Source organism: Nerophis ophidion, linkage group LG19 (assembly GCF_033978795.1).
Source record: "Nerophis ophidion isolate RoL-2023_Sa linkage group LG19, RoL_Noph_v1.0, whole genome shotgun sequence".
NCBI classification, from domain to species: domain Eukaryota; kingdom Metazoa; phylum Chordata; class Actinopteri; order Syngnathiformes; family Syngnathidae; genus Nerophis; species Nerophis ophidion.
Window position 1 is genome coordinate 4,190,548 of NC_084629.1, and position 19,831 is coordinate 4,210,378.

General features: G+C 41.9%; 1 protein-coding gene across 3 annotated transcripts in view; it reads right to left on the reverse strand.

The window, feature by feature from the left end:
- The window catches only part of LOC133537886 (coiled-coil domain-containing protein 148-like), a 106,061-nt gene that overhangs the window by 79,046 nt on the left and 7,184 nt on the right, over positions 1-19,831 (reverse strand). For all 3 annotated transcript variants that reach the window (XM_061879009.1, XM_061879008.1, XM_061879010.1), the window contains one exon: positions 1,867-1,970. In XM_061879009.1, the coding sequence (XP_061734993.1) occupies positions 1,867-1,970 (104 nt within the window). The remainder of the gene's footprint in view (positions 1-1,866; positions 1,971-19,831) is intronic.

Below are 19,831 nucleotides of genomic sequence, written 5' to 3' on the forward strand. Positions count from 1 at the left end.
CTCGTATTACTGCTTGAAAACAGGCAACCAGTGATTAAAGTCACCACAAATACATGCATTTTACAAGGTAGCGTTGGTATCTGAGAATAATTATACTAAATATAGATCAATGCGTCACACACATCCACATATGACCGTGCTCATTATGGAGTCCTGTTGCCTGCGTACATCATTAACCTTGGGTGGCTTACACATGACATTACTGCACCTCGGGACAAGTGCTGCTTTTTTGTCGCTTCACAAGGCACTGAACTTTTTTTCTTATTTAATGTATTAACCAGTATCACTACAGTGTTATCAAGCTTTGTTGCACTCTTTCTTTTCCACTAAAGCTCTTAAATCACTGTCATCATTGCAAGTCAATACCTGAGATTCGTCCTATATTTTGCTTCCATTACTCCAGTCAGCCCTTTGTCACCGATTCTGTTCATAACTTTTATGAACAGAATTTCTAGGCGCATTCAGGGCGTTGAGGGGATGCGGTTTGGTGGTTGCAGGATTGGATCTCTGCTTTTTGCAGATGATGTGGTCCTGATGGTTGCATCTGGCCAGGATCTTCAGCTCTCACTGGATCAGTTCGCAGCTGGGTGTGAAGCGACCGGGAAGGGAATCAGCACCTCCAAGTCCGGGTCCATGGTTCTCGCCCAGAAAAAGGGTGGAGTGCTATCTCCGGGTTGGGGAGGAGACCCTGCCCCAAGTGGAGGAGTTCAAGTACCTAGGAGTCTTGTTCACGAGTGAGGGAAGAGTGGATCGTGAGATGGACTGGCGGATCGGTGCGGCGTTTTCAGTAATGCGGACGCTGTATCGATCCGTTGTGGTGAAGAAGGAGCTGAGCCGGAAGGCAAAGCTCTCAATTTACCGGTCGATCTACGTTCCCATCCTCACCTATGGTCATGAGCTTTGGGTTATGATCGAAAGGACAAAATCACGGATACAAGCGGCCGAAATGAGCTTCCTCGGGACGGGGCTCTCCCTTAGAGATAGGGTGAGAAGCTCTGCCATCCGGTAGAAGCTCAAAGTAAAGCTCAAGTGCCAAATTAAATTAGATGGGGCCAGAGTTTGACACCCATGGTGCCATCTCCGGGTTGGGGAGGAGACCCTGCCCCAAGTGGAGGAGTTCAAGTACCTCGGAGTCTTGTTCACGAGTGAGGGAAGAGTGGATCGTGAGATGGACTGGCGGATCGGTGCGGCGTTTTCAGTAATGCGGACGCTGTATCGATCCGTTGTGGTGAAGGAGCTGAGCCGGAAGGCAAAGCTCTCAATTTACCGGTCGATCTACGTTCCCATCCTCACCTATACTCATGATCTTTGGGTTATGACCGAAAGGACAAAATCACGGGTACAAGCGGCCGAAATGAGTTTCCTCCGCCGGGTGGCGGGGCTCTCCCTTAGAGATAGGGTGAGGGGCTCTGTCATCCAGTAGAAGCTCAAAGTAAAGCTGTTGTTCCTCCATTTGAGGTGGTTCAGGCATCTGGTCAGGATGCCACCCGAACACCTCCTTAGGGTGGTGTTTAGGGCACGTCCGACCGGTAGGAGGACTATGTCTGCCGGCTGGCCTGGGAATGCCTCGGGATCCCCCGGGAAGAGCTGTACAGGGTGGCTAGGGAGAGGTAAGTCTGGGAATCCCTGCTTAGGCTGCTGCCTCCGCGACCCGTCCTCGGATAAGCGGAAGAAGATGGATAAACGGATGGATACTCCAGTCCTGTCGCTTACGGTTGCTATTTTTTCGCCCATTTTTTCACCCTATTTTTGTCAGACTGAGCCCCCTGTCTGCGCACAATGGGGCCTAAGTGGGAAACTTAAGTGTAATAGCACAGTCAGACAAACTGCATCAGATAATGACTGGGCGTATTAGGGTTCTCTTACTCTGCTTTTTGCAGCCTGGGGCACTCTTTGCTCCACACCTGCCTGTGTTGGCGTAATATGTCACACTCCTTAATTTCCTTGGCCACACATCGGGTCCTCTTCACCTATAAGAGACAGATAAATACACAGCAGGATTAAACACAGCTATGGAACCGCCGTATGGACTGGAAAATATGGTGAGGTCGCTCTTACCCGCACTTTATACATGACATGAATTATGTCTGAAGATAATTTTCTTTAGGTCGAATCGTTATGTGGTTTAATTAATAACGCCCTGAGACAAATTCATTAATGTATGCCATTTCAAAAGCATTACAGCTGTATTTAATTACCCACCACCTTTTCTAACCTAACATACCATGCCTCCAATCCAGGTTAGTGTTAGGCTTTGGTGATCATGCATATCGAGATTCATGAAATGTAATATTGTCAGAACGTGGATTGTTTTCCCGAAATGCAAAGGAACTGGATCGGACAAGGCGTGAAGGTAAAGACATGTTTAATCTATTACTATGAAAAAGTGCAAACAAAAGGCGCGCTTAAGGCGCAGAACAAACTTGGCTAAGAAAACAAAAACTAGCACAAAGGCAGAACTATGGACATAAAAACAAAAGACACTAACTGTGGTATTAATTAAAAAAAAAACGTAATTGTGGTGACATGAGCAGGGCAGCATGAACTATGACACGAAACAGGTATGAAACAGAGTGTCGAGTACAGAGTACAATGACGCCAAGCCGACTGCCTGGCAACTACAAGCTTAAATAATAGTGACATGATTATTGAGTCCAAACAAATCAGGTGCGTGAGTCCAAGTGAATCAGGTGAACTAATTGGTTGTCATGGTAACCAAACAAGGGAGCGTAAACAGGAACTAAAAATAATCTTAAACCAACAGAACATAATTAAACAAAATGTAATCACAAATACATGACAAATATTGCTTACAGAGTATGTCTAATGTGCATGAGTCATATAATCATGGAGTAAAGGCTGGATGAATATAAATGTTTAATTCAATTACATTTGTTTTTAATTAAAGACTTATTTCACAGTCCTGTCATTGCAGTAATTTATTTGCCTGTATCAGATAATTGGACATTAAGGTTTTACGCAATTAAACAAGCAATTTCATACCCTAAAGTAACACTTAACGGTGTTAACCTATGACATATGAAGTAATTTATAGTTTTGTTTACTACACAGTTTAAAAAAAATGACACATCCTAAAATTCTTAAACATTTTTCACCAAGTACCACCTCAGAAAACACTTGTCTTTCCAAGTACCACAACAATGACCAACATTAAAATACGGTAGCGTAGTAGGCCTAAGTATTCCTTAATAAAAAGGCAGAGGTTTGATTTAACAAGTATATTTAAAATGTTGGCCGCTGTAACATTACACATATTTTGAACAGTATAGGAATATAGCAAAATACAACACTATTTCAATCAAGTGATTCTTTCGCGTACCACTAGATGAAGCTTGTGTACCAGTTTGAGAATTACTGCTATTCCTGTGCACTTAAGATGTGACTTTAAGGTTTTACTACTTACGTATAAAATACTACACGGTCTAGCTCCAGCCTATCTTGCCGATTGTATTGTACCATATGTCCCGGCAAGAAATCTGCGTTCAAAAGACTCCGGCTTATTAGTGATTCCCAAAGCCCAAAAAAAGTCTGCGGGCTATAGAGCGTTTTCCGTTCGGGCTCCAGTACTCTGGAATGCCCTCCCGGTAACAGTTCGAGATGCTACCTCAGTAGAAGCATTTAGGTCTCACCTTAAAACTCATCTGTATACTCTAGCCTTTAAATAGACCTCCTTTTTAGACAAGTTGATCTGCCGCTTCTTTTCTTTTTTCTCCTATGTCCCCCCTTTAAGAATAAACTAAAAGGAGAAGTATTGCGTAAAGAGATTATTTTAGATTGTACCTAATGTCATGACTGTTTTTATTGACTATTGAGTATTTTATTGATTATGGGATAAGCAGCAGAAAATGGATGGATGATACTTTTTCGTCACTTATTGTTTGTCTTTGGTACACTAATGTGTTTTAGGCCATTGGTTCTTTGTTTTATTTTTGCAAAAATGTATACAGTATCTCTTTTTATATTGCTATTTTTATCTTTGGTATGAAAATTATTATGTAACAACATCTATTAGTATTTTTGGGTTCTTTGTTGTTGCTATTTTTGTATTATGACAATTTATTATTGGATCATGTTGTACTGCATTTTAATCGTTTGTTCTGTGGTTGTGTGATGTTTTTTGCCTGGACCCCAGGAAGAATAGTCTCCACTGCGGTGTAGACTAATGGGGATCCTTAATAAACTAAACTAAACTAAACTAAACCCTCCCTTGTGGAGGGGGTCCGGTCCGATGACCATGGATGAAGTACTGGTTGTCCAGAGGCGCTCGTCGGGACCCAGGATGGACCGCTCGCCTGTGTATCGGTTGGGGACATCTCTACGCTGCTGATCCGCCTCCGCTTGGGATGGTTTCCTGTGGACGGGACTCTCGCTGCGGTCTTGGATCCGCTTGAACTGAACTCTCGCGGCTGTGTTGGAGCCACTATGGATTGAACTTTCACAGTATCATGTTAGACCCGCTCGACATCCATTGCTTTCGGTCCCCTAGAGGGGGGGGGTTGCCCACATCTGAGGTCCTCTCCAAGGTTTCTCATAGTCAGCATTGTCACTGGCGTCCCACTGGATGTGAATTCTCCCTGCCCACTGGGTGTGAGTTTTCCTTGCCCTTTTGTGGGTTCTTCCGAGGATGTTGTAGTCGTAATGATTTGTGCAGTCCTTTGAGACATTTGTGAGCTGGGGCTATATAAATAATCATTGATTGATTGATTGATTGAAGGACAAGTTCCTACATTTGTGTATAAGTATATTACTACATATAATCAATAATGTACTGACATGTGCTTTTTTTTTTTTTTTTTGCTAACCTTCAATACATTTATTTTAAAGTTAAGCTGAAATTAGTCTGAAGTTGAGGTGTGAATAAAAAATTCAAAAATAATAATAATTTTGTCAAACTTCTGCGCCTACTCTAAAGTATTCTGGTGCCTTCTAGGAAAGGCCCACCTCATTCAATACAAGCACTTAGGACATTGTATGTACATATAGTACCCAATACGTTGCACAGTATCCATCCATTATCTACCGCTTATTCACTTTGGGCTCGTGGGGGGCACTGGTGCCTATCTCAGCTACAATCGGGCGGAAGGCGGGTTACACCCTGGACAAGTCGCCAACTCAGTAATTGAAAATGTGAAAACGGGTAAAAAAAAAGGGAAATTCATTTAAAGAGGCTGTTTGCAACCTTTACAGAGATGCCTAGAATGTGTTATCTTTCCAGACAGGTTTTTTTTTTGTTTTAATTAGGGCTATCTGCCTGTAAAGATTTTCACAGTCGAATCTGATTCTGATTGCCCATTGTTGACGAGCAGTCGAATCTGTCTTTTTATTTTCTTCTAAGAGAAACAAACAAATGGTAATATGTAGCAGGTGTCAGTAAGGTGGTTTTTTTCAGTCTTCTATTAAAAGTGAACAAAACAAAAGACCTCATTTGCGACTATCCACCTCAAAAAAGGCAAAGTCACAGTTTGTGAGGACCTTGCCTCTAGTGCGAAGTGCCAAGAAGACATCAAACTAGACTAAATAAATGATAAATGGGTTGTACTTGTACAGCGCTTTTCTACCTTCAAGGTACTCAAAGCGCTTTGACACTACTTCCACACTTCCACATTTACCCATTCACACACACATTCACACACTGATGGAGGGAGCTGCCATGCAAGGCGCCAACCAGCACCCATCAGGAGCAAGGGTGAAGTGTCTTGCTCAGGACACAACGGACGTGACGAGGTCGGTACTAGGTGGGAATTGAACCAGGGCCCCTCGGGTTGCGCACGGCCACTCTCCCACTGCGCCACGCCGTAATAGAGAACTATAAAGTCGTAACAACATTTCTGTACATAAACCAACAGAAGGATCATTACCTTTGCAAAATGAAAGCTACACCTCTGTAGATTTCACGGTTTTTGGATCTGTGGAAGGCCTTTGACACAATAGACCAGTAAGGTTCTTAACCTTGTTGGCGGTACTGAACCCCACCAGTTTCATATGCTCATTCACCGAACCCTCCTTTTTTTTTCAAATTCAAGACAAAGTTATATGTTTTTGATAACACTTTAGTATGGGTAACATATTCTAAGTAACAAGGACTTAATTTAGAGTTTATTGGACACTCAGAGAACATAGTCTAAGTAACAAAGACTTCATTTAGAGTTACCGTATTTGGTTAGGGTTAGGGTTATAATAAACACATGCCGAATAAGGCATTAATAAGTACTTAATGACTAGTTAAGAGCCAATATGTTACTAATTTGCATGTTAATAAGCAACTAATTGAAACTTCAACACTTCAACACTTTACTAATACCCTCCTCCATTCACATCCCATCTCCCCGGATTATAAACAACTCAAATATACTTCTGTGTATATACTTGTTCTTATGCTATGTGAACTCACTATGTTCTCTGCTGGCTGTACATATCCTACTAAATAAGACCTACACTGTTTCAATGTCCACATTTCTCTGTTGATGCAATTGTTGATGACTGAAGTTCTGATATCAACCAAAGCTCCTCATTGATTGTAAATAATGTAAATAATTCAATGTACATACTATGATGATTAACTTGTGTGATGACTGTATTATGTTGATAGTATATATTTGTACCATGAATTGATTAACGTGGACCCCGACTTAAACAAGTTGAAAAACTTATTCGGGTGTTACCATTTAGTGGTCAATTGTACGGAATATGTACTGTACTGTGCAAACTACTAATAAAAGTATCAATCAATCAATGGTGAATATGTGTTCCCCATACTAAAGTGTTACCATGTTTTTTACTGGTGCACAAAATGAACCGTGCATGAACATCACCTTGTTCAAAGAACAAAACCAACACAGTGCATAAACTCACAAGAAATTACACACCTGCAAATCAGTCTGACTTCTGCTATTTCCATATCTGTAATAAGCCGATAGGGAGAAGTTTTTATCTCCACGAGGAGTCGGGTGTGTTTTGACCTCCGCCGAACCCCTGAGCCCGACTCACCGAAACCCTAGGGTTCGATCGAACCCAGGTTAAGAACCACTGCAATAGACTTTGAGATCTTATTGTATAATCTATACCACTATGGTGTCCGAGGGCTACCTCTCGATTGGTTCCGTTCTTACCTATACGGAAGGCAACAATGTGTATGCGTCAATGATCACAATTCACCAAGTATGACCGGAAACTATGGGGTTCCCCAGGGATCCATCTCGGGGCCTCTCCTTTTCATCCTAAACATAAATGATTTCGTAAACTCCTCCAAAACTTTTCATAAAATAATTTTCGATACAAATTTGCTTACCTCACAGGAGCCTACTCTATCTACAAAAACTGTCAATTCAGAGCTTGTAAAAGTGGATTCCTGGTTCAAATGCAATAAGTTCTCACTTAATCTTAATAAAACTAATTTTATTTGATTTTGTTCTAATAAAAAATGGACAAATGCTGAGCACTGCCATATCAGCATCAATGGGCAGGAAATACAGAGAGTGAACTCCACAAAATTCCTAGGGGTCGTCATTGACGAATACCTCAATTTCAAATGTCACATTAGCCATCTGTTAAAAAAATATCCAAATATGTTGGCCTGTTCTTTCCATTTTGTTATTATCTACCTCTTTATGCGCTACTTACTCTATACAAAACTCTATTTGAACCACATCTAAACTACTGTAAGGTAGTGGCATCATCATCCTGGATGATGCCAGTCACCCTCTGCATAGTGTTATCAGTAGCCAGAGGAGCCTGTTCAGTGCTAGACTGCTTCATCCCAAGTGCAGGACTAATAGACTCAAGAACTCCTTTGTCCCACACGCCATTAGACTGTACAACTCCTCTCTGGGACAGGGGGCGGGGGGTACTAGGATGACAGGGGATGCAAAACAATGACAGTGCAATACGTTTTCATAACATGGTCACTACTGCCTACTTTGTCTTGTTATATTCTTATTTTACTGTTATATTGTTATTCCCATTGTTTTTATTCTTTTTGTAATATTTCTCTATTTTGTTTCCATTTAAACCCCCATTATTTACTTTTTACTTTTTTCTTTAAATTGATCTAAACTCTGTACACTGCTGCTGGAATTTTAATTTTCCTGAAGGAACTCTCCTGAAGGAATCAATAAAGTACTATCTATCTATCTATCTATCTATCTATCTATCTAGGTAATCTGGTGTAACACCTTCCTTAGCTACCGTCACAAATTAGAATCCATGCAAAAGAAAATCATACGGGCCCTGTCATGGTCCAAGTTTAATGCCCCCACTCGACATAAATTCCAAAATTATCATCTCTTAAGACTGACAGAGTTCAATATTTATCACAATGCATGTCTAACCTATCAAGTCAACCCACAGGCTGAATCTCAGGCTCTGTAGCGTGGTTCCTATCTATCGTCCCCAGCATGCCCACAGCACTCGTAACTCTGACCTGATATCAGGTAAACATCGTCTGCCGGCTTGTACTGCTTGAAGTGTTGTATGCAGGGGACCAAAGATTTGGAACGGGCTTGATGAGAGCCTTAGGATGCTGTATTCATTCTCCAACTTCAAACAGAAACTGAAATCTTTGTTACGTTGGGAACGCATTGTGGATGCGCGTGGTGTCACCCCAAGATGCGCGAGGACCAGACAGGCAGGAATAGCAGGTAAGAGCGTGGTTTAATATAAACATGATAAAATAACACTGGTACAAAACAGCAAAGAAAAGCACGTGCCTACGCACGGGAAGCTAATGCTAAACTTAGCATGCAGTCCAAAATGTCCAAGAGGCGTGCAGAGCGCACGGAAGCTAAGAATCTACTTAGCAAAGGGTACAAGAAATGAGGAAATGCCAACGTGACTGTTGCTTACCGTAAAACAAACCATCAAGGAAGAACTGAGGTCGAAAACAGACTTAAATACTAAAGTAACAATTACCAACAGGTGTGCGTAAGGAAACAAGTAACAGGTGAACAAATCAAGTAAACAGCAAACAAGGAAGTGCACACACAAACCCAGCACCGGAAGAGTCCAAAACAATCAAAAAACCGAAGAGGACTCAAAAACCAGACTAAGGATGTGATCCGGGAAGCGGATCTCAACAATCTTACCTATTAGCCCCCTATCTCTAATGCCTCATATGGGTTAGACTACTGTTGGGTTGTGCGTGAATGTAAGTATGTATGTGTATGCTTGCTTTAGTACTCCTATTTTGTGTTTGTCGTATAGCGTTTTTGTGTCTGCCACCAGGTTTCAGTATTCCATGCTTATACTGTCCTCTGGACCCCCTGCCAAAAGCTTCTTCTTGCTTATTTGGCGGACCCTTTCACTTTTTGTTTTGTTGTTGGCATCCGTAAGTCTCGGAAGACAATGGATTGGCACCCCTTGGATATGTTTTAGACTTAGACTTTAGACTTCCTTTTTATTGTCATTCAAATTTGAACTTTATAGTACAAATACTGTAACGTATTATTTTCGGGTCTCCCCATGTCTAGCATTAAAAGATTACAGTTGGTACAAAATGCGGCTGCTAGACTTTTGACAAGAACAAGAAAGTTTGATCATATTACGCCTGTACTGTATATACCTTTATATACATATATACATACATATATACCTATACTGTATATACCTTTATATACATATATACATACATATATACCTGTACTGTATATACCTTTATATACATATATACATACATATATACCTATACTGTATATACCTTTATATACATATATACATACATATATACCTGTACTGTATATACCTTTATATACATATATACATACATATATACCTATACTGTATATACCTTTATATACATATATGCATACATATATACCTATACTGTATATACCTTCATATACATATATACATACATATATACCTATACTGTATATACCTTTATATACATATATACATACATATATACCTATACTGTATATACCTTTATATACATATATACATACATATATACCTGTACTGGCTCACCTGCACTGGCTTCCTGTGCACTTAAGATGTGACTTTAAGGTTTTACTACTTACGTATAAAATACTACACGGTCTAGCTCCATCCTATCTTGCCGATTGTATTGTACCATATGTCCCGGCAAGAAATCTGCGTTCAAAGGACTCCGGCTTATTAGTGATTCCCAAAGCCCAAAAAAAGTCTGCGGGCTGTAGAGCTTTTTCATTTCGGGCTCCAGTACTCTGGAATGCCCTCCCGGTAACAGTTCGAGATGCCACCTCAGTAGAAGCATTTAAGTCTCACCTTAAAACTCATTTGTATAATCTAGCCTTTAAATAGACTCCCTTTTTAGACCAGTTGATCTGCCGTTTCTTTTCTTTTCTTCTATGTCCCACTCTCCTTTGTGGAGGGGGTCCGGTCCGATCCGGTGGCCATGTACTGCTTGCCTGTGTATCGGCTGGGGACATCTCTGCGCTGCTGATCCGCCTCCGCTTGGGATGGTTTCCTGCTGGCTCCGCTGTGAACGGGACTCTCGCTGCTGTGTTGGATCCGCTTTGGACTGGACTCTCGCGACTGTGTTGGATCCATTATGGATTGGACTTTCACAGTATCATGTTAGACCCGCTCGACATCCATTGCTTTCCTCCTCTCCAAGGTTCTCATAGTCATCATTGTCACCGACGTCCCACTGGGTCATTATTGTCACCGATGTCCCACTGGGTGTGAGTTTTCCTTGCCCTTATGTGGGCCTACCGAGGATGTCGTAGTAGTTTGTGCGGCCCTTTGAGACACTAGTGATTTAGGGCTATATAAGTAAACATTGATTGATTGATTGAAATAAGAATGAAATTTGGTTGCATTAGCTCTTGGTAGTGCAGGATAAAAAAAAGCAATAAAGGTGCATATATAAATAAATATATTACTGTACAGATAAATATATTGCACTTTTGCATATGCATCCAGGTTTATGGATGTATGTTATATTGTCTTTTTTATTCCAGCGAGTTAATCCATTTTTGGGGGGAGTTGAGGGGATAATTTAATTATGATGTGTTCAAGAGTATTACGGCCTGAGGGAAGAAGCTGTTATAGAACCTGGAGGTTCTGCTTCGGAGGCTGCGGAACCTCTTCCTAGAGTACAGCAGTGAAAACAGTCCTTGGTGGGGGTGGGAGGAGTCTTTGCAGATTTTCTGAGCCCTGGTCAGGCAGCGGCTTTTTGCGATCTCCTGGATAAGAGGAAGAGGAGTCCTGATAATCTTTTCCGCCGTCCTCACCACTCTCTGGAGAGACTTTTACTGTAGTTCAGTGGTGTCAAACTCAAATACAGAGTGGGCCAAAATTTAAAACTGAACAAAGCCGCGGGCCGAGGTTGAGCAAATTAACCCTTTAATAGGGACTCAAACAAGTTTTGCATTGAATATTGACCAAGCAAGGCTTATATAACTTTATAGTGACATGCAAAATCCAGTTTCAATTAATATTAATTAAAAAATATCAATGGCATATCAAATTAAATAAAAACACAAATTTAAGGCCTTTTTTCGGCGGCGGCTTTGAGTTGGGGCGGGGTTTGGTGGTAGCGGGGGTGTATATTGTAGCGTCCCGGAAGAATTAGTGATGCAAGGGGTTCTGGGTACTTGTGTTTATGTTGTGTTACGGTGCGGATGTTCTCCCGAAATGTGTTTGTCATTCTTGTTTGCTGTGGGTTCACAGTGTGGGGCATATTTGTAACAGTATTAACCTTGTTTATACGGCCACCCTCAGTGTGACCTGTATGGCTGTTGACCAAGTATGCCTTGCATACACTTGTGTGTGTGTATGAGCCGCATATATTATATGAGTGGGCCGGCACGCTGTTTGTATGGAAGAAAAGCGGACGTGGCGACATGTAGAGAACGCCAAAAGCAGTGCTTTTACGGCCCGCCCCTAATATTATTGTCCGGGTGGAAATCGGGAGAAATTCGGGGGTGGGGGGGCACTGAACTTCGGGAGTCTCCCGGGAAAATTGGGAGAGTTGACGAGTATGAGTATTAGCACTGAATGTGGTCTTACAGCGGCGGGCCAGCTCTAATATTAATTTGATATTGCCTCAAGGGCCAAATGAAATTACACGGCGGGCCAAATTTGGCCCGCGGGCCAGAGTTTGACACCCATGCTGTAGTTGGTCATGCAGCATCTGTACAGACCCACACGGGAGTGACAGTCTCTGTTGCACTTGGTGCATTTGTAGGTCGAGTCAGCTACAGGGTGTAGTTGCTTGCTGTTTCTCTGGGCTCTCTTCTCATCTGCAAGCTGGCGGAGTTTTGCCTCACCAGCTTTCAGTCCAGTGTTCACAATGTGTCTCCAGCTGGATCTGTCCTGAACAAGCTCTTCCCAGGTGTTACAGGTCCATGTCGAGCGCTTTCAGGTCACGCTTGCAGACATCCTTGAAGCGGAGATGTGGCCGCCCCGTTGTCCTCTTGCTGGAGGCAAGCTCTGCGTAGAGCATGGGTGTCAAACTCTGGCCCGCGGGCCAAATTTGTAATTTCATTTGGCCCTTGAGGCAATAATAAATTAACATTAGAGCTGGCCCGCCGGTGTTATACAGTGGCGGTGCCGCTGTATCACCGCATTCAACGCTAATTCTCATACTTGCCAACCCTCATGATTTTTCAAGGAGAATCCCGAATTTCAGTGCCCCCCCCCCCGAAAATCTCCCGGGGCAACCATTCTCCCAAACTTTCACCCGGACAACAATATTGGGGGCGTGCCTTAAAGGTACTGCTTTTAGCATCCTCTAAAACCTGTCTTCACGTCCGCTTTTCCTCCATACAAACAGCGTGCCGGCCCATTCACGTAATATATGGGGCTTCTACACACACAAGTGAATGCAACGCATACTTGGTCAACACCCATGCAGGTCACACTGAGGGTGGCCGTATAAACAACTTTAACACTGTTACAGCACACTGTGAACCCACACCAAACAAGAATGACAAACACATTTGTTACATCTGCACCGTAACACAATACAAACACAACAGAAGAAATACCCAGCACTAACTCTTCCGGGACGCTACAATATACACCCCCGCTACCAACAAAACTCGATTTTGCATGTCGCTATAAAGTTATATAAGCCTTGCTTGTTCAATATTCAATGCAAAACTTGTTCGGGTCCCTATTAAAAGGTTAAGTTGTTCAACTTTGGCCCGCGGCTTTGTTTAGTTTAGAATTTTGGCCCACTCTGTGTTTGAGTTTGACACCCCTGGCGTAGAGGATGTCTTTGGGGTTTCGGCCATTGTCCATTCGACGCACATGGCCCAGCCATCGAAGGCGACGCTGACGAAGGAAAGTGACCATGCTGGGAATATTGGCTTGCATCAACAACTCGTTGTTTGTCACACGATCACTTCATGTAATCCCGAGTATGCGACGGAGGCAGCGCATGTGGAAGGAACTTAGTCCCTTCTTCTGCAAGGAGTACAGAGTCCAGGATTCGCTGGCGTACAAGAGAGTACTTAGCGCGCAGGCATGATAAACAGCAATCTCGGTGGTTATTGTCAGCATGCTGTTGTTCCACAGTCTTTGCGACAACCTGGCCAAGGTTGTGGATGCCTTGTCGATCCTTTTGTTGATCTCTGCTTCCAGTGAGAGGTTGTCAGTGGTGGTGGAGCCAAGGTATGTGAACTTCTAGTTGATAGTCGTTGATGGTGATACAGGGTGGTTCACCATCTTGGGCCATCACATTTGGCCCAAGATTTGGCCCTTTCACTTACCACCATCCAAAAAAAGGATATTCACAACTGTTGCAACTGTAATATGGTATTGTGAATAATAAACTTGAAACTTGTAGGAGGTGGTGTGTCGGACCGACAAGCAATTTTTAGCAATAGTAATTGACATTGAAAACCCATCCATCCATCTTTATAAACCCGGAGGGAACCCATGCAGATACAGAGAGATCATGCAAACTCCACACAGAAAGACCCCAAGCCGAAAATCGCACCCAAGGCCTTCTTTTTGTGAGGCACACGCACTAACCCCTGTTCCACCGTGCTGCCCACTAATAGTAAATAATAGGGGTGTGGGGAAAAAATCGATTCGAATTTGAATCGCGATTTTCACGTTGTGCGATTCAGAATCGATTCTCATTTTTGAAAAATCGATTTTTTTTTTTATCAATCCAACAAAACACTACACAGCAATACCATAACAACGCAATCCAATTCCAAAACCAAACCTGTCCCAGCAACTGCAATAAACAGAACAATTGAGAAGACACAAACACGACACAGAACAAACCAAAAGTAGAAAAACAAAAATGAATATTATCAACAACAGCATCAATATTAGTTATAATTTCAGCATAGCAGTGATTAAAAATCCCTCATTGACATTATCATTAAACATTTATGAAAATAAAAATAAAAAGAACCATAGTGTCACAGTGGGTTATACACTGTGTCCGATATTTTCACAAAGATAAAATAAGTCACATTTTTGGTTCGTTTAATAGTTAAAACCAATTTACATTATTGCAATCAGTTGATAAAACACTGTCCTTTACAATTATAAAAGCTTTTAAAAAAAAATCTACAACTCTGCTATCATGTCAGCAGACTGGGGTATAGATCCTGCTGAAATCCTATGTATTGAATGAATACAGAATCATTTTGAATCGGAAAAATATCGTTTTTGAATCGAGAATCGCGTTGAATCGAAAAAATCGATTTATAATCGAATCGCGACCCCAAGAATCGAGATTGAATGGAATCGTGGGACACCAAAAGATTCGCAGCCCTAGTAAATAACATATAAGCCAGTCGGTGGTGTTTTTGTTGTAATTTACATTTGATAAATTTGCAAACAGGCTTCACGGTGGCAGAGGGGTTAGTGCGTCTGCCTCACAATAAGAAGTTCCTGCAGTACTGGGTTCAAATCCAGGCTCGGGATCTTTCTGTGTGAAGTTTGCATGTTCTCCCCATAATTGCGTGGGTTCCCTCCGGGGTGTTTTAGCTCGGTTGGTAGAGCGGCCGTGCCAGCAACTTGAGGGTTGCAGGTTCGATTCCCGCTTCCGCCATCCTAGTCACTGCCGTTGTGTCCTTGGGCAAGACACTTTACCCACCTGCTCCCAGTGCCACCCACACTGGTTTGAGTGTAACTTAGATATTGGGTTTCACTATGTAAAGCGCTTTGAGTCACTAGAGAAAAAGTGCTATATGAATATAATTCATTTCAATTAATTTAATTACTCCGGCTTCCTCCCACTTCCAAAGACATGCACCTGGGGATAGGTTGATTGGCAACACTAAATTGGCCCTAGTGTGTGAATGTTGTCTGTCTATCTGTGTTGGCCCTGCGATGAGGTGGCGACTTGTCCAGGGTGTACCCCGCCTTCCGCCCGATTGTAGCTGAGATAGGCGCCAGCGCCCCCCGCGACCCCAAAAGGGAATAAGCGGTAGAAAATGGATGGATGGAAATTTGCAAACAGCCCTTTTAATTTATGGTTATAGTTGCAAAATTTGAATAAAACATGTAGATACACTTGTTCTGCACCTCTGAACAGCTGCTGTTCCGGATACATTCTAATCAAGAGGCGAAACGTCCAAAATGGTAAAGCTAAAAAGGCTAAAGTGACACCGTGCTGAAGGCAAAACATGGTGATTTATTTACCCTCCATCATGTCCCCCGTGGGAGATATGCAAGAAAGCCGGCCTGCCGTTCTGTCAGAAGGCAGAATGTGAACATGGCCTGTCTTATCTAGGTTATGCAGAGAGCAGGGTTGGAAAGGGCCACCGACAACTTTAAGGATACTTTTTTTTTTTTTTTTAAACAGAGGGCTCCTGACGCTGTCTAGCAATTAAAACACTGCAGGTTGGACAGCCTAATCTCTTTTGGCCACAAGCACATACGTTTCCCTCAGCTGTGAGTCAAACTTCAAACACCTATAATAGACCCCAGGCCGTCTGATGAATATTGATTGAGTCGGGCGTTGTGTTATGTGTGGTAGTCATATTGCGGCCCCCTTTTCAACCTCCAGTGATTAATGCCAGTTTGATTGTCTTAATAAGAATCCTCTGTGGTAACCTATACTAGAGGAGCAAACCAATCAGCCCCCTTTGTAATTGGAAATATCAAAATACCTCTGCTTTTTCACAACTTTATCGTTTGGGCTGTGAAGTCAGAAATCTATTTTCTGACCACTGATGACAAGCAGACAAGCCGATCAGAAGGTAACCGCACAAATAAATATGTTATGGCACAATAAACAGAAACATATTACAAACAAACGGCAGTGGTATTTTAATATTTCCAATGACAACGGGTGCCAGCTTAGCGCTGGTAAATTACACTGGTGGTCATTTGGAAAGTTTGTACAATCGAAAAAACTAGTGATTACTGTGTAAACAACATCACATGTAACAGGTAGTGATGGGTAGGACATAAACAGCCTATGTGGTCGTCTAGGGCAGTGGTCCCCAAATATTTCCATCCATCTTCTTCCGCTTATCCGAGGTCGGGTCGCGGGGGCAACAGCCTAAGCAGGGAAACCCAGACTTCCCTTTCCCCAGCCACTTCGTCTAGCTCTTCCCGGGGGATCCCGAGGCGTTCCCAGGCCAGCCGGGAGACATAGTCTTCCCAACGTGTCCTGGGTCTTCCCTGTGGTCTCCTACCAGTTGGACGTGCCCTAAACACCTCCCTAGGGAGGCGTTCGGGTGGCATCCTGACCAGATGCCCGAACCACCTCATCTGGCTCCTCTCGATGTGAAGGAGCAGCGGCTTTACTTTGAGTTCCTCCCGGATGGCAGAGCTTCTCACCCTATCTCTAAGGGAGAGACCCAAACTCATTTGGGCCGCTTGTACCCGTGATCTTATCCTTTCGGTCATGACCCAAAGCTCATGACCATAGGTGAGGATGGGAACGTAGATCGACCGGTAAATTGAGAGCTTTGCCTTCCGGCTCAGCTCCTTCTTCACCACAACGGATCGGTACAACGTCCGCTTTACTGAAGACGCCGCACCGATCCGCCTGTCGATCTCATGATCCAGTCTTCCCTCACTCGTGAACAAGACTCCTAGGTACTTAAACTCCTCCACTTGGGGCAGGGTCTCCTCCCCAACCCGGAGATGGCATTCCACCCTTTTCCGGGCGAGAACCATGGACTCGGATTTGGAGGTGCTGATTCTCATTCCGGTCGCTTCACACTCGGCTGCAAACCGATCCAGTGAGAGCTGAAGATCCCGGTCAGATGAAGCCATCAGGACCACATCATCTGCAAAAAGCAGAGACCTAATCCTGCGGTCACCAAACCGGAACCTCTCAATGCCTTGACTGCGCCTAGAAATTCTGTCCATAAACGTTATGAACAGAATCGGTGACAAAGGACAGCCTTGGCGGAGTCCAACCCTCACTGGAAATGTGAGGGTCCCAAATATTTTTTTTTTCTTTTTATTATTAAATCAACTTAAAAACACAATATATACATTATATATCAATATAGATCAACACAGTCTGCAGGGATACAGTCCGTAAGCACACAATTGTATTTCTTTGTGAAAAACAAAAACAAAATAAAACTAAAACTAAAGGGGACGCCGAAAATGGGCATTATTGGCTTTATTTTAACAAAAAAATGTTTGGTACATCAAACATATGTTTTTTTTATTGCAATTTTCTCCTTAAATAAAATAGTGAAGTTGAAGTAAAGTTAAAGTACCAATGATTGTCACACACACACTAGGTGTGGTGAAATGTGTCCTCTGCATTTGACCCATCCCCTTGATCACCCCCTGAGAAGTGAGGGGAGCAGTGAGCAGCAGCGGTGCCACGCCCGGGAATCAATTATGGTGATTTAACCCCCAAATCCAACCCTTGATGCTGAGTGCCAAGCAGGGAGGCAATGGGTCCCATTTTTTTTAGTCGGCCGGGGTTTGAACTCCCAACTTACCGATCTCAGGGCGGACACTCTAACCACTAGGCCACTGAGTGAACATACTAGACAACCCGTCTTTTAGTGGTAAGTAAAACAAAGACTCCTAATTAGTCTGCTGACATATGCAGAAACATATTGTGTTATTTATCATTCTAGTATTTGGTCAACATTATGAGGGAAAATCTGTAAAAATTAATTATTAATCTACTTGTTCATTTACTGTTAATATCTGGTTATTTTCTGCTTCAACATGTTCTATCTACACTTCTGTTCAAATGTAATAATCACTTATTATTCTGTTGTTTGATACTTTACATTAGTTTTGGATGGTACCACAAATTTTATCCTGTACTACCATGAGCTAATCGTTGTGCCATTCAGAATCAATTCTCATTTTTTTTTTAAAAATCGATGTTTTTTTTAGTTTTTTTATTTAAATCAATCCAACAAAACCATACACAGCAATACCATAACAATGCAATCCAATTCCAAAACCAAACCTGACCCAGCAACACTCAGAACTGCAATAAACAGAGCAATTGAGAGGACACAAACACAACACACAGAACAAACCAAAAGTAGTCTAACAAAAATGCAAATTTAAAATGATGCATTCACATAAACGGCACAACGTTTGCGTTTTTTGGTGAAATTTTTGAGTATTTGGACTAGGGGTGTGGGGAAAAAAAATCGATTCGAATACGAATCGCGATTCTCACGTTGTGCGATTCAGAATCCATTCTCATTTTTGAAAAAAATTGATGTTTTTTTTTGTTTTTTATTTAAATCAATCCAATAAAACCATACAAAGCAATACCATAACAATGCAATCCAATTCCAAAACCAAACCTGACCCAGCAACACTCAGAACTGCAATAAACAGAGCAATTGAGAGGACACAAACACAACACACAGAACAAACCAAAAGTAGTCAAACAAAAATGCAAATTTAAAATGATGCATTCACATAAACGGCACAACGTTTGCGTTTTTTGGTGAAATTTTTGAGTATTTGGACTAGGGGTGTGGGAAAAAAAATCGATTGGAATACGAATCGCGATTCTCACGTTGTGCGATTCAGAATCCATTCTCATTTAAAAAAAAAAATCGATGTTTTTTTTAGTTTTTTTATTTAAATCAATCCAACAAAACCATACACAGCAATACCATAACAATGCAATCCAATTCCAAAACCAAACCTGACCCAGCAACACTCAGAACTGCAATAAACAGAGCAATTGAGGAGACACAAACACAACACACAGAACAAACTAAAAGTAGTCAAACAAAAATGCAAATTTAAAATGATGCATTCACATAAACGGCACAACGTTTGCGGTTTTTGGTGAAATTTTTGAGTATTTGGACTAGGGGTGTGGGGAAAAAAATCGATTCGGATACGAATCGCGATTCTCACGTTGTGCGATTCAGAATCCATTCTCATTTTTAAAAAATCTATGTTTTTTTTTGTTTTTTTATTTAAATCAATCCAATAAAACCATACAAAGCTATACCATAACAATGCAATCCAATTCCAAAACCAAACCGGACCCAGCAACACTCAGAACTGCAATAAACAGAGCAATTGAGAGGACACAAACACAACACACAGAACAAACCAAAAGTAGTCTAACAAAAATGCAAATTTAAAATGATGCATTCACATAAACGGCACAACGTTTGCGTTTTTTGGTGAAATTTTTGAGTATTTGGACTAGGGGTGTGGGAAAAAAAATCGATTAGAATACGAATCGCGATTCTCACGTTGTGCGATTCAGAATCCATTCTCATTTTTAAAAAATCTATGTTTTTTTTTGTTTTTTTATTTAAATCAATCCAATAAAACCATACAAAGCTATACCATAACAATGCAATCCAATTCCAAAACCAAACCGGACCCAGCAACACTCAGAACTGCAATAAACAGAGCAATTGAGAGGACACAAACACAACACACA